Here is a 15,399-nt window from a genome sequence, read left to right on the forward strand (position 1 = left end):
GGTTCATTTACTGTTTCTTCTATCGGTTGAACAGACAAGGAAGCTTCATTATCAATGTTCTTATTATTTGTTTCATCATCACTAAAGAAAGCTTCATTCCTATTTAGTAATTCAAATAAAAAAAATAATCAGCATTATCGGAGAGGGTTGTGTCCTCAAATCAACTTTCATTTTCCAAAAAGGTGACATTTTTTGAGACGTACAGTTTATCATTTTGAAGGTCATAACACCTAAAACCTTTTTTGTGTTTCTGAATAACCAAGGAAAGCACAGAGAATGGCTTTAGAGGATAACTTATCATTTTTATCAAGTGAGAACAAAACATTTACAGCCAAAAATTCTTAATCTATTATAATCGAGTTTTTTTTATATAAAACTTCAAAAGGAGATATTTGGCTTAAATTTTTAGATGGAAGACGATTTATTAGATAGATAGAGGCCAGGGCAGCTTCGGCCCAAAATCTTTTTGGAATCTTTTGAGACATAAGTAGAATCCTTGTAGTTTCAATAATATGTATGTGTTTTCGTTCAGCTAAGTCATTTTGTTGAGGAGTTTTGAGACAAGACCTTTGATGAATGATACAATTTCTCTCTATATAGCTTTTAAAATCATTTGAGAGAAATTCACCCCTGAATCTGTTCTAAAGATTTGTAACTTCCTATTGAATTGGGTTTCTATCATTACATGAAAATTCTTAGTGGAAAAGACTTCATGCTTATGTTTTAGAAAGTATATCCAACTGTATCTCGAATAGTCATCAACATAAATAACATAATATGAAAAACCTCCCTTAGATACTACAGGTGCAGGTCCCCATACATCCGAATGCACAATTTCAAAAGGCTTAGTTGAAAACATAGATCTTGAACCAAAAGGTACGCTTCTCATTTTTCCCAGAATACAATCATTACAACTAAAATTTTCTTTACATAATGTTTTAGCAAAATGAATATGAGAAAGCTTGTCAATATTTGGATGCCCAAGGCGTTTATGCCAAACATTTATATCTTTATGTTGGGCAATGTTACAAAAGGAGGTTTTTGGAATTTGAAGAAACTCCATGAAATGGAGGTCACCCTTTCTAGAGCCTTCCCCAATCAACTTCTCGAACCGACGATCCTGTATCCAACATTTATGTGATGAGAATTTTATATCACATCCATGATTTGAAAGTTGAGAAACGGAAAGCAAGTTCAAATTTAATTTTGGAATAAATCTAACTTTAGGAACAAAAAAATCTTGTTTTTCAAAGTCTCCAATTCCTTTAATTTCAAGAGAAGCCCCATTCACGATAGAAACAAAGGATGGCGAGAGGTTTTTAGAATAATTGGTCAGTGTAAAAGCATTTGGAATCATATAAAAGGATGCACCCGAGTCTAATAGCCAAAGAATTTTACATGGAGGGGAGGAGGACGTAGCGGCTCCAGAGATTGATCCCTTGAGAAGTGGTTGAAGAGCTTCAATAATTTGATTTAGAGATAGATTGGCATTGTTGGAGGTAGACGGCGTCTCCTCTTGGAAGGTTGTCGACATGGCCATTATCTTTTTCCATTTGGGACACGGGTTTTATGTGCCCAGGTTCTTTACAAAAATGACACATGATTTTATTGTAGTCTCTTCTTCCATAATGTCCGTTATTTACTCTTGCTCCTTGATTCTTGTTGAAGTGGGGAAGTTTATAAGTTTTGACATTTCTCCCTGGTCTAGATACAGTGTAAGCTCCCTCATCCTCGTTTTTAGAGGGGACGACCAACATATTTTGATTGATTTTATTCATTCCCAATCTAGTTTCTTCTCCACTTAATTTGGTAAGAACATCTTCCAAAGGTGGAGAAGAAAAGAAGATAAAAGAGAGGATCTAGACTGTTCGAACTCGGGTTTACCCATTTAAGAAATTAAAAAAATGATCATCTTCAAGTTGTTTTTGCCTCAATTCAATTGCCTCTCCACTCCGTTTAGGTTCAAGGAGAGCAAATTCATCCCAAATAGCCGATAATTCAGCAAAATATTCTCTAACCGACATCTCTCCTTGATGAAGAGTCAAAGCCTTTTTTTGAAGGTAATATTTATGGGACAAGTCTCTTGACGTATACATTTGTTCAAGATACTCCCATAATTGATATGCTTTTTTAAATTTCAATATATTGGCATTAATCTTTGTTTCTACCGAAGAGAAAAACCACGAAAGAATTTTGTAGTTTTTCATCTCCCACTCTTCATACCTTTTATTGTATTCCTCAAAAGCTTTTTCTCTTTCTTCTCCGTCAAGAACCTTAATCTCCCCTTTCTCAAAGATAGCGATTTTAGGTTCGGGTTCGGGAATAGTTCCTTGAACATATCCCCAAAGACCCTTACCTCTGATATGGGCCTCCATATTCTCGGCCCATATATGATAATTAGATCCATTTAATTTGAAGCCAAGAGAGAAGTGAGAATCCTTTTCGCCCATTAGAGAGAAGAGATGTGTACCACAAGGAGATATAAGGTCCTACTCGATGTAAGATGCTTTCAAAATATTAAATGAAGAAACTAGTCTTTACCCCGGTCACCAAAACTTGATGGCACGCTTTTCGAGGTACCCAATAGAGAGAACAAAACACACGATCTTCTTTTCTCCCAATCTGGCTCTGATACCATGTAAAAATATCTTCAAAGATGTGCACTACAAGCACAAACTCCACAAAAGGATATGTGTACAAAGACACACCAAGAACACTTGAATATACACAAAGGTACAAAGAGAACACTTGAAATGCAAAAGATTGAATCTATTGAGCATGGGTGAGCACAAAGGCTCCCAAAAGAATGAGTTTCAATAGTGGGGATACACCCCTATTTATAATACAAGAGGAGACCAAAAGAAGGGGCTCCTACTAGACGTTGGAGGGGGGTCCAACGTCTCCCCTTCCTTTGACTTTTAGTCAAAAAAGTAAAAAGAAAAAAGAAAAGAAAAGAGAAAAAGAAAAACGAAAAGAGAAAAGAAGAAAAGTTACATGCACATTCACAAGTGTGAATATGCATAAAATGGGAAATGACAGAAATGCCCCTGGGGCTATATATATATATATATATACACACACACACGATTTGATACAATTTAACATTATCATCATATACATATATATATATATATGAATATATATGTATATATATATAATATGAAACAAATATATATGTATGACAATATATATATATATACACACATGTACAACTTAAAAAGTAGCGTATTGTTGGTTACCATCAATATCACATTCTCCCATTTTTGAGTGCCTAATATCACATTCTTATATTTTTTGGAGCCCAATATCGAATGATTATGTCTGCCATGCATTATGTGTGCTACAGAGAACCCATGCATCAGACCTACATCAATATATCTCGTTTTTAGCAGCCGGCATAATTCAGGCTAGTAAACTGATTGTTTGGATTTTTTACAAGCCAATATGTGATATAGTGTCTACTGCATATTACTTCTATAGAAAACATTGTGTCAGACCTTCAACTGTATTGGTTTCTGGAATCATTTTGGTAAATAGATATATATTTTTATGGTTCTTATCAGTTATCAACGGACATATTTCATATTGAAAGGATGGATCATTCATAATAATGTTAGAATTAAGGCTATGAATTTCATGCATAACTCTTAAAGAAATATTACTGTCACATTTATTACAAAGAAAGTCTCCTCATTATCGATTCTTTTAAGAGCCCTAGGCTTGTAATGCCTAGAGGAAGATCAACTATTTCCCATGTATTTGCTTTCCTAAGAGCATTAAGTTCTAATTCTATTGCCTCAATTCAATGAGGATATTTTTTGGCTTCATGATAATTAAATGGTTCATAATAAGAAAGAGTGGAGAGTTATTAAACATGCTCTAAAATTTGAAAAAAAAAAGTCGATACAAATCTACTATGAGCATTAGAGATTTGATTAGATCCCCTAAGTTCGGATTCCACTAGGGGTATGTTTTGAGAGAACTTGTCAAAAGCACATTGATGGTCACATTGACTACGCCGAGTATATTCATGCCGAGTATATTCATGTGTATCATTAGATGCATTTTCATTTAAACTTTCATTTTGATGGCTAACTTCATCCACAACCGGATGTTCAATACTAGAGTTATCAACCAAACAAGAGTCGATCACATCAATCGAGTTAGACTCATCATGCCTTAGCAATAGATCAAATAAAAAGGAATAGTCAATTTCTTATTACTTAGGTTTGGTGCCATTCTCTTGTCGTGGCTTCTTGTTCTGAGGGTGGAATCGCCTTCCACCAAACTTCTTCTTGAACTCGGGTTTTTGAACTCCGATTTTGTTCTTCTGTGACCTTTGTCCCTCCTTCTAGTCATCATCAAGGAGAGTTGACACCTGTGTCCGGGACAGACAGGAACAATCCATTACCATTTAATGGTTAACAGTACCTTATAAACTTTTATGTAACTTGTAGCATGAAAAGAAATGATTTTTTACCTGGATAGCCTCATCGAGGTTCTTGGGCCCTCTAGTGTACAGACGGTTCCTCAAACCCGCCTTCAAGCCTCGAGCAAATTTCATTGCTCGATCCTCGTCTGATGTGTACACATTCGGACAATATCGTTCCAAACTGTGAAACTTAGTGATGTAATCGGTGAGGGGCATCTCGCCTTGTTGCAGGTCCAAGAATTCTTGCATCTTCTTCGCCCTCTCATGCTTTGGAAAGTAAGCGGCGTTGAAGACCTCTACGAACTTCGTCCAAGATACGGGACCATCTGGAATTTTACTGCCCTGGTAGTTTCCCACCACTTTTCGGCATGGTCCTTAAGACGATATGTCCCAAAGTCCAGCCGACGCTCCTCGGGCACCTCCAGTACACAGAAGATACATTCAATCTCCCGGATCCAACTCTCAGCATCTTCTGGATCCGTCTTTCCGGAGAAAGCAGGAGGATCCATGTACATGAATTTCTTGTAGGACATAGTCTCATCGTTTGTACTCTTCTCGTGGGCCACCTGGTGTAAATTGTTGTCCATCTGTTGCATCGTCGTAGCTTGATGGCCTACTACTTCGGTCAGGTTATGTAACGTTTTCATGATATCATTACAGCGGTTTGCCCAAGTCATCTATTTAAGCAATTAGAATCCATTATAACCTTAGCTAAAATTTTATGAAAGGATCGTAAATACTTATATGGTTTTTATCTCTATATTATAAAAACAACATTCCTATACACTTACAGAGTCATCGCGGTCGCTGGAAGAGCCAAGATCTCAAATTATTCAGTCCGGCTCTGATACCAAAGTTGTAACGCCCCAACTTTTATAGTAAAAATTTTGAAGTAAATTTTTTTTTTGAAATAGCGGAAGTGTGAAAACAAGAGTTGGGTGCATTACAGGATAAAACAGAGAAGTACTAAAAGCATACCATTCATTAATTAAAGCATTAATGTCATTAATTACATCTCATAATAGAAATGTAAATCTACTAATCAGAGTTCAAACAGGAAACACTGAAAAACTGAGATCTCTTGACTACTTCCATATGCGACGCCCACGATGCTCTGATTTAGTTGCTTCCTGAAAAATATTTAAAGCAGAAGGGTCAGACTCCCCTGTCTGCGTAAAAAACATTATATTTATATGTGGTGCTCAATGTCCTGTGTACAAATATGTGCAACAACTGCAGATATATCTAGCATAAAAATTTATATCATTCTAAGAAAAAGATTATGCTTTCTAATTCATGATACAGTGCAAAAGATAACTGAACTAAAGATACATTTATCCACATTAGTATAAGCTGTAGATTTCTACAAGTTTTACGAAAGTCATATCAATAGTTCACGATTTTTTTTTCAAGAATGAGTATTTCATTTAACATAATTTATTTAATGTTTATCTTACTCTTACCCTGTGGGTACGCACAGGCATAGACCTCGTAGCAGACCGAGACCATACGGGTGTCTATTAATTAATACCCCGTATGACTAGCCGTACGGATATCCAAAGGGGACGGTCTGTGACCGAGAGAGAATTCCCCAGTGGTTAGAACAAGATTTAGGATGCACCCTGTACTTCTGCAGAAGACTTGGATCTACCACCTAGGACGCACTGGTAATCCTGGTCCCCTGACTTCGTGGACTGGGGACCTGGTGAGACGCCTAGCTCTCACGAAAACAAGAATGTCCACGAAGCTTGTACCACCTACCCTCTCTACGGTAGACCATGGGTCCAGTAACATACACCATCTTTCAGGTGTACCCAGAGCCTGGAGAATCCGGTAACATATACCGTCTTTCAGGTATACCCAGAGTCTCAAAAATCTCATATTTGAATGTTTCCCCCACAGCGACGCAGCCGATCGCGTGTGTGCTGTACGCAGCAACCCTCGACCCCTTGCGTTACCACAGGGAAAACACAACATATTCATCCAACAGGGCATGAAACCCTTGCATATAAAAACAATACCCCTTACCTTGTTCGAAGCTTCAACCGACAAAAATGGTGGGTTCTTTCGTCAAGTTGGAGCGACACCTCTCCACAAGGAAGAAGACTCCCACGTCCAGCTATGGAAGTTGATCTCCAAGAAAGAGAGAAAGAGAGAGTCACTCCAGCCATTTTCTCCTTTCACCCCATTTAACTTACTTCCCTACTTAGGGAAATTTTTAATTTTTTTCAAAAAATCTAATCTTCAGCCCACCTTTTTAGTGGGTGTTTGGAATTTCCAATACTACCCCTCCCTCTTATTAGCAAAATTATTCAAACTTCAAATTTTCTCTCTTTTAGTGGTACCCTTCCCCATTTGATGGGATTGTTCCTTGTTTCTTGAGAAAAGAAGCTAAAAACACTCCCACACGTTTTTGGTGGGAGGTGGTTATGAAATAAAGTTTTATATATATATATATAGAAATCGTCACTTTCCTATGCAAAAAGAAAAATTCGTGCACAGGGGGTTTTGAACCAGGGTCTTCCACCAATAGGGCAACGAACCCCACCACTTGTGCTATGTTGCTTTTTGTTGCAATGTGTATGAATTAAATTGTATATTAAATCCATTTTTATTTTCAAAGAAGGTGACATCTTTAGAAACATAAACTTTGTTGTTTATTTAGTCAAAACAACGACACCCTTTTTTTTTCCATATCCCAACAAAACATATTCAATGACTTTTAGAGAAATTTTATCCTTTTTATAAGTATATAACACTTGCAACCAAAAATTCTTAGCCTTTTAAAATTGAGTCATTTTAAAAAGTTTTTTAAATAGGGAGACATTTTTTAAAGAAGATGAAGGTGCTCTATTTATTAAGTTGAAGTTAAAATAGCTTCGGCCCAAAAAATTTCTGGAATATCCCTAGAAATGAGAAGGGTTATAGTGGTTTCTACTATATGTCTATGTTTTCTTTCCGTTATCCCATTTTGTTGAGGAGTTCTAGAGCAAGATCTTTGATGACAAATTTCATTTTATTAAGTAATTTTAAAAGTCATTTGACATATACTCCCCTCCCGAATCCAACCCAAATATAGATATGTTACTAAAAATTTGATTTTTAATCATTATATGAAACTCTTTAAAGAAATAAAACACATCGAATTTGAGATTTAGAAAATACACCTATGTGTATCGAGTGAAATCATCCATAAAAATAACATAATAAGAGTAACGTCATTTTGATATGACCGGTGAAGGACCCCATACATCTGAATACACTAATTCAAAAGGTCGAGTATAAACAAAAGATCTATGAGGAAAGGGAATAACTTTCATTTTTCCAAAAATACAATCTTTACAAGATATATCTTTTTCTTTACAAATATTTTTCAAAAAAAGAAAGAAATACATCTTTGAAAAATTAAGATGCCAAGTATCAATATCTTTGTCTTGTACATAGTTACAAAATGACTTGGGTGGAAGTGTCAAAAAATCCATAAGGTAAAGATTGTCTCTCCTATGGACTTGCCCAATCAGCTTTCCTGACTGGAGATCCTGCACAGTGCAATCTTTAGATGAACAAAAAATTTTGCAACCATGGTCAAAAAATTAAGAAACGAAAAATAGATTTAAATTTAATTTTGGAAAACCCCTTATTTTTGGAACAAGAAATTTTTGAGAATTTTGATAATTTTTAGAATAAAGAGTTTCAATACTATTTATTTTTAAAGAACTTTCATTCACGGTTAAAACATAAGATGAAGTAGAATTACTGCAAACTTCGGAAAGGGTATTCTTATGAGGGATAATATGAAAGGAGGCACTCAAGTCAAGAATCTACATAACTGGAGGAGAGGAAGAAGATGCAATGGCGGCACCTGAAATAGAAGGTGATTTGAGAAGTTTTTGAAGTGTCTCTGATATTTGAGTAAGAGTGTCTTTGATATCTCCTCTATTCTTGCTAGATTCTTCTTTCTTGGGTGTAATTTTTCCAACGAAAGCGATTTTGGCTTTAAGCTTTGGTCAAACTGGTCTAATATGTCATTATTCATTACAATAGTGACAAATGACACCCTTCACATATTTATTATTATTATTCGATGCACTATTATAGTTATTTTTTACAAAGTGGGGGGCTTATAAGCCCTTACATTGGTACTCGGCCTTGTAATGGCCAAAACATCATCACTCTTATTAGTCATGCCAAGGCAAGTTTTTTCTTAGCATACCTCGACAAGAGCATCTTCAAGAGGTATAGCTTTGGTCTTATGAAGAAGAAGGGACTTCACTTGTTCAAATTCCGGAATTAGACTATGAAGAAATTGAAAAAAGTGTTCTTTTTTCAATTTGCTCTCTTCTAAGCTCAACATCGCCGGGAGCCACCTTTTAGCTCAAGTAATACCAATTCGTCTCAAATAGGAGACAAAGCACTAAAATAATCACGAATACACATGTCCACTTGTTTAGTGGTTTTAATCTTGTCATGACAAATATATTATATAGCAAGATCTTTTTTAGTATACATACTCTTAAAAAAGAACCAAGCTTCATTAGCTCTTTTAAACTTAGCAATGTTGGCACATATCTTTAAGTTAACATTGTTCATGAACCATGACAAAAATTTTGCATGATCGCATGATTGTTTTCCCAATCTTCTACCTTTATTTGGTGTTCATGGATAGCTTTATCTCGATCATCTCCTATAAGGGACTTATCAACACCTTCGATTTTGATATGTTTTATGGAGGGTTCAAGAGTAGTACCCATTACGAACCCCCAAAGTTTCTTACCTTTGAGATGATTCTCCATGTTGGAAGCCCACATCATATAGTTGGTTCCATTGAATTTGTAGGAGAGCTTTATTCTAAATTCATGCTCCATGACGAAAAAGAGTTAAATAAAAAAGAAGAGCAAGCAATACACTTTAATCATGAGTACCCGATCTTCAATCACCAAGAACAAGGGCACCAAGATCAAATGAACCCAATGTGCTTTGATACCATGTAATGAAACATAAGTGCACAAGCACAAAACAGTTCACTAAGGGACTATACAAGAGCCAAGAGGTAATGCACAAGAAGACAAGCACAAAAGGGTTATTAAGGCTTACAAAGAGCCAAATACAAAAAGATAAAAGTACAAAAGTGTTAATAAGGCTAAGCCAAACACATAAAGAAAATAGCTTTATACATAAGAAGATAAGCACAAAAGTGCTAATAAGGCTAAGCCAAACACAAGAAGACAAACATTAAAAACAATAGCCTTTATTGAGATAGATTGAGAAAAAACAACAATATAAAGAGGGTCCATGACTCCAATCCCCTCTATTTATACACAAAAAGGAGACCAAGGGGGGTTCCCATAGAGCTGTTGGGAGCCCCCCAATGGTCATATTTATGACAGTTGGGGTGGCTCCCAAGGGCTCTATGAGTTACCCAAAAAGGCCTTGGTCAAACCAAAAAGAAAAGAAAAGAAAAAATTAAAAAGACAATTACAATATAGTCCCTAGTGGACTATTCTATTTACAGATTCAATAAAAAGACCAAAATACCTTTATAGGTTATGACTAATTACAAAGGTATATATATATACATTTAAATTATTTATTTTAATAGTATTGACCATGTCTCACACAAGATTCTCCATGTCCATGAAATGTCGTGGTATTTCTAGTGCCCATTATCAACACAGAACAGATATCAGCTTTACTAATATTTAAGTAGTTGGAAAATCTGTTTTGGATTTCCATCTCTAGCTCAGAATGAGCACATAATCCCTTATTATCTTTCACAATCTTCAATTGAAATCATTTCTGGAGGATATTGTTTGAATTTCCAGAATGTTTAAAAGGTAAAGCCAAGTGAAGATTGGATCCACTTCACCTTTTGCTAACCCATGTTACAAACCTAAACCCCTTTTCATCCCGAAATATCTGTTTGAAAAGATTTGGAAGATGGTATTGTTTCATGCATTTTTTTTCTCATGTCAATGGTCTTCTAATGAAGCAAATATGCAAAATTATACCAATCGTTATCATATTTGTGTCATTTTTTTTATAGCTGACTATCTCACATTTACATGTCTAGAGTTATGAACTTATGATCCAGTATTACACTTTAGTTGTCTCTGCATTTCACCTAAAGACCCATCCTCTTTGAGAACATGGTTAGACATACATGTACACACAAACTTAAATACAAGACTATTCCTAACAGTGAGTATACTTCTGCCTAGCAAAAACCATAGAAATAGGGCTTGAAGACCAAACTGCAGACATAGTAAATCTCTCCAAATTGATCACATACAATGCATTTCTGCTAGCTAGCAACATTAATCCAGTTTGGAGATTAGGTAATTTTCTAGAGGATCCTTGTACAATAGTCACTAACCAGAAACTCAATGTAAAGGGCTTTTTTCATGTCTATTAACAATATATCATATAGATTATTTTTTTCCACAAAAACATCAAAATCCTGCCTTTTACTTTTTTATGGATTTGGGAGCTGCTCAATTTACACGTTGTGCAACATTCTGATTACTATCTCAAAATCTTCTAAACAGATTGATGTGCTAGAATATATTCATAAGGAAATTTATAAGTTCCAGTATGCTTGTAAAGCAAAAAGTGATAAGATCCTTTGTTTAGACAACCAACAAATTTCACTTCAAATATCTACAACTAAGATCACCAAGTTGACATATAAATATTGATTAAATCAAATCATAACCCACATATTTAACAGAAAATCCATGTCACATATACGAAGTTCAGTTTCCTACAGTAGAAATTGAAGAGAAAATTGTTTGATGAGAAGACTGGATTACTTTGCAAAGAAAAAGAAAATAGCTTTGTTTATAAACCTGCCGTTTGAGATACCGGTTGTGTTGATTTGCTTCGCTTAATTTCCTCATAAGTTTTCCCCTTACTGAATCAGCCAATAATTTTTCCAACTGTCAAGATATCAGCATGAATTTGTCAAATAACTATTCATACAGGCATGAAATATTGAATAAAAACTCAAACATTACCCAATTTCATAAACCCATAACTTTAAACTGGTAGAGAACTGAGGACAATAAAATATTGCTTCTTCATATTTTTTATACGAGCCTGTTTGTACATATGTTCTCTTTTACCATATGAATAGTGGAGAACCTCGCCAATAGATTTTAGTGTTCCATAATCCTAGGTTACTAGAATCTGGCAAACGATTCTACTCCCACCATCATGACAAGGCATATCCTTGAAACTGTTGAGATGATTCATCCACAAGTTAATGAAAGCCCATCAGGTATCCTGCCACTGTCTTACACGGTGCATATTGGTTGTTCATTTACAATGTTTTCATGCAAATCGGTCCACTTAATTTAAATGTATTTTAATATTGAATAAATGCTGCCTTAAAGTCCGTTATGATTTTTTATATTTTGCTCTAACTAAAGATAACCCAGAAAAATTGCAAAAACATTCATCTAGTGTGCTGATTCAGCCTATCCGCCACGACATATTGTCATGGTACCATAGGATAAATGTTCTGAATCAAGGCCCTTAAGAAATACCAGTCTGCATTTGATAAAACTGATTTTCTCTGAAACTTGACCTGACTAATAGAAGCATCCCATTTCCAGTCTCTTTAGAATCAAACTCTCCTAACTGGCTACTGGCATGCCACTTGATTGTGACATACTCCCTCTCAGGCCATCACCATGTACAGTGGGCATATTTAATATCTAACTCATGACATGACATATATTAAGATAACCAAGTTGGTTCAAACATGACTAACTAAATAAAATTATTTTCAGAAGACTTCTAAAAGATAAAATGGTAAGGGGAAAACAGTTGGTGCTGCAAGGGTTAAGCTCATAGTAAAGCCAATTCAAGGTACGAAGCATAGACCTCGAGTGAGCCTCAATATGATGCAAAAAAAAGCATTGCCCTCTATCAAATAAATGTCAAAAGGAATATCTCTTGAGACTCAAAGCATTGAGGCATAAACCTGAGCAAATATCTTACCTCATTGCCATGCCGCTTACACATGCATACTCATAAGGGCCACTAATTTATTTGGCAATCAAAAGAAAAAAGCTTGGTTTGTGATAGTGGAAAGCATGGCCAAAACCGTAATTAGTAGAAACCAATTAAAAGTATCAGATGAAACTAGCCCATTTCATTTCTAACATGTCTCATATGGTTTACTAATGTCCTCTCCAAACTGAAGCAAAATGTCTCAAATTACATGTTAGCTCTTCGGTTTATGCAGCAGATATTGATCAAAATTTCACGTAAATGTGCAATATTTTCTCATTATCGTACCAGTAGTAAACAAGATTAATTCATTATAAAAAATACACTAATGTCCTATCAATTTTGTAAAGCCACTCGTCCATCAAGAACATGAGATTCACATATACTTACCTGATCACTGTCTAAGATCTTAGAATCAGATTCTTCAGATGGGTCTTCAGAAACAAAATCATCATCATTTGAGGAGCCTCCTTGTGATCCCCATTCCTCTTCGAGACTGACAGGTGTAGCAAAGATTCTCCAATGTTCTGAAGTGTGAACGGAAGTGTATAATGGAAATTTCACTCCAGCCTGGTGCTTGAATTGTGAAGTGACTGAACAAGCCAACAATGAATCCTTTCTAGGTTTCATCCTTATGCATGTAGAGGATGAACAACTACAACATTTGTGGAGCTGGTGTGGCACTCGCTCCTTTGATTTCCATGAGCCCCATGAACCAATTATCTTTGAACAACATCTAGAGAATTGCCACTTAATTAGTTTCTAGAAGTGAAATGAAGTTCAATTATGGTAAACAGCAAATATGGAGAAGTACATGATATAATCACAAACACAAGTACAGTTTGCTACATAAATAAATGTAAACCTTGCACAGTCTGTCATTTGGGAATCTCTTTCGCGGGTTCCTTCTGCTAGAGCGAAACAGAAATCACAAATAAGTAACATAAGCATTACTAAAAGGCTTCTCACGGACACTCAGAGATAACTATTCTATCTCCACAAAGAACCAAGGAGAAAAACTAGGGAAAAAAACTGTTCTCCATAAGTTAATCCACGGAGAAACAAAGAAAAAAACAGAAAAAAGATGCTGCTTTTTTCTTTGAAGTGGAAAAAAAAACTTTTGTATTAGAAAATGGATGTGTGCAAAAGGAAGATGTAAGGTATTATTCAGAAAGTGCATAAAAAAGGGATATTTACAGCTCTGTTTCATGAAAATTGAATGGTAGAATTATCAGAAAAAACAAGGATGGCAATTCTACTCAATATTTCTGGCAACCATTTTAGATATTACAAGCTTTTCAGACTCGTATTTAACAAATTCCTTCCCATCCATATATTGCCCCACGAGACCATCTCATTCACAATTCCTACGAGCAGTGCATCTTTTATATTTAATCTATAAACTTGTTTATCAGGAAATCCATGTTTCAGTTAACAATACATGTACTGCCCCTGAAGCAACTCCGATTCATAATTCTTCCAAACAGTGCATCATAGATGGAATTGTTTGTCAGGAGATCAATGCTTCAGTCAACAATATCAGTGATGGTGCCAAATCCACACATCATCTAAAATCAACATGACTGAAGCAGCTAGAACCATTTCAGGGTCTACAATCACAAAGCTACATTTTCTCCCAAAAGAACATAAAGCCAAGAGGACTATATCTTATTTTAATTCCTCAATAAATGAATATACTGCTGTAATTCTACAAATAAAAACGTCCACTTTGAATTAGGCTAGTTCTTTTACACCAATAACGTACATTAACGAGTTCAAGCGAATTCTTTTGAGAAGTCATGGTGATGGTTACCAACAAGAGAACAAGGAATTTGACATGATCATGACATTCATGCATTAAACAGGAAAGCCTCTTAAAAGTACCTTCCTACACTACCATTCACACTCTAGAATCGCCCTCTGTTTCACAAGGAAAGAAAAAGAAAGAAGAACCTTAATGCACACCTTCAATCACAAAGAAAACATCTCAAAAAGTTTATCTTATGCCAAATATCTCCAAGCTACAAATTTCCTCTGTTTCAACCAAATGGACAATATCTGCAATGAATGATTCAAATAACGGCCCTTTACCTTGATGTTTTACCTGTTTTGTGGGGCGAGTGATCACTCATCGCCCTACAAACTGGTTCTCATGTGCTTAATTCTTCTTATCTGAATTGAAATGATTTCTTTTTCATCCCAAAAAAAAGAAAAGATCATGATGATGAGACCATGAAACACAGAACCAAAATCCACCACCCACCTTCATTCACAAAGAAATACTCCCCAAATTTCACACAGAGAAAGAGGAAGTGAAAAATATGAGATGTGAAGCATCCCCACGTTCGCAATTCACTTTCTCTTTCCTTTTCCTCTCTTCCTCAACACAAGAGAAGATGCTATTCTCACTCTCTGTGCTTCACTCCACATTGTAGTCAGAAAACTTGCATTAAAGCAGCAAATGAATTGAAGAAAGATGCGTGAATCAACAACTGAGAAGAAATGGCAAATGGGTAACAGATATTTGAGAAAAAAACCTTACAGATACGAAATATATGCAATTCTGTCAATTGGTTCAGCACCGAACAATGCCCCCACATTAGCACTCCATTACCATCTCTATACAGAAGATTGGCAAATGCAGCAGCAGCAGCAGAAGGGATATGTTGTGAATAAAGAAATGGGTGATACTGAATCAGTTGGGGTTTGGAGGAAGTTACAAAATTGCCCTTCTGGCTCTTTTACTGAGTCAGCTTGATTAGACCCAGCTAGAACTAAGACTGGATCGCCTTAGACTTGGTGCGAGACGTTATCAGTATCCGGCCTCCTTGGAAAGGCTCACAGATAGTCGAGTTGGCCAACTCTGCACTAAGAATTTATGGACCTCCCCACAAAGTCTCCACAGTCTGCTTATCTGGTAGGGGTAAATTGTGAGTGTCACTAAGTTGAAGAGA

The 15,399-nt window shown here is 35.7% G+C and overlaps 1 protein-coding gene across 3 annotated transcripts in view; it reads right to left on the reverse strand.

The window, feature by feature from the left end:
• The window catches only part of LOC149832075 (protein PTST, chloroplastic-like), a 40,063-nt gene extending 24,964 nt beyond the window's left edge, over window positions 1-15,099 (reverse strand). The window contains exons 1-4 of one of the 3 annotated variants that reach the window (XM_090014311.1): window positions 14,988-15,099; window positions 13,311-13,353; window positions 12,836-13,181; window positions 11,278-11,367 (exon numbers count right to left, since the gene is read on the reverse strand). In XM_090014311.1, coding sequence (XP_089870437.1) covers window positions 11,278-11,367; window positions 12,836-13,181; window positions 13,311-13,327 — 453 coding nt within the window. In that variant the 5' untranslated portion in view covers window positions 13,328-13,353; window positions 14,988-15,099. Of the gene's footprint in view, window positions 1-11,277; window positions 11,368-12,835; window positions 13,182-13,310; window positions 13,357-14,982 lie in introns of all 3 variants that reach the window. The other 2 variants (XM_090014312.1, XM_090014310.1) reach the window with 2 other exon arrangements.
• Window positions 15,100-15,399: the final 300 nt, after the last annotated feature.

This window comes from Nuphar pumila, chromosome 7 (genome assembly GCF_984573655.1).
Source record: "Nuphar pumila chromosome 7, dmNupPumi1.hap1.1, whole genome shotgun sequence".
Lineage (NCBI taxonomy): Eukaryota > Viridiplantae > Streptophyta > Magnoliopsida > Nymphaeales > Nymphaeaceae > Nuphar > Nuphar pumila.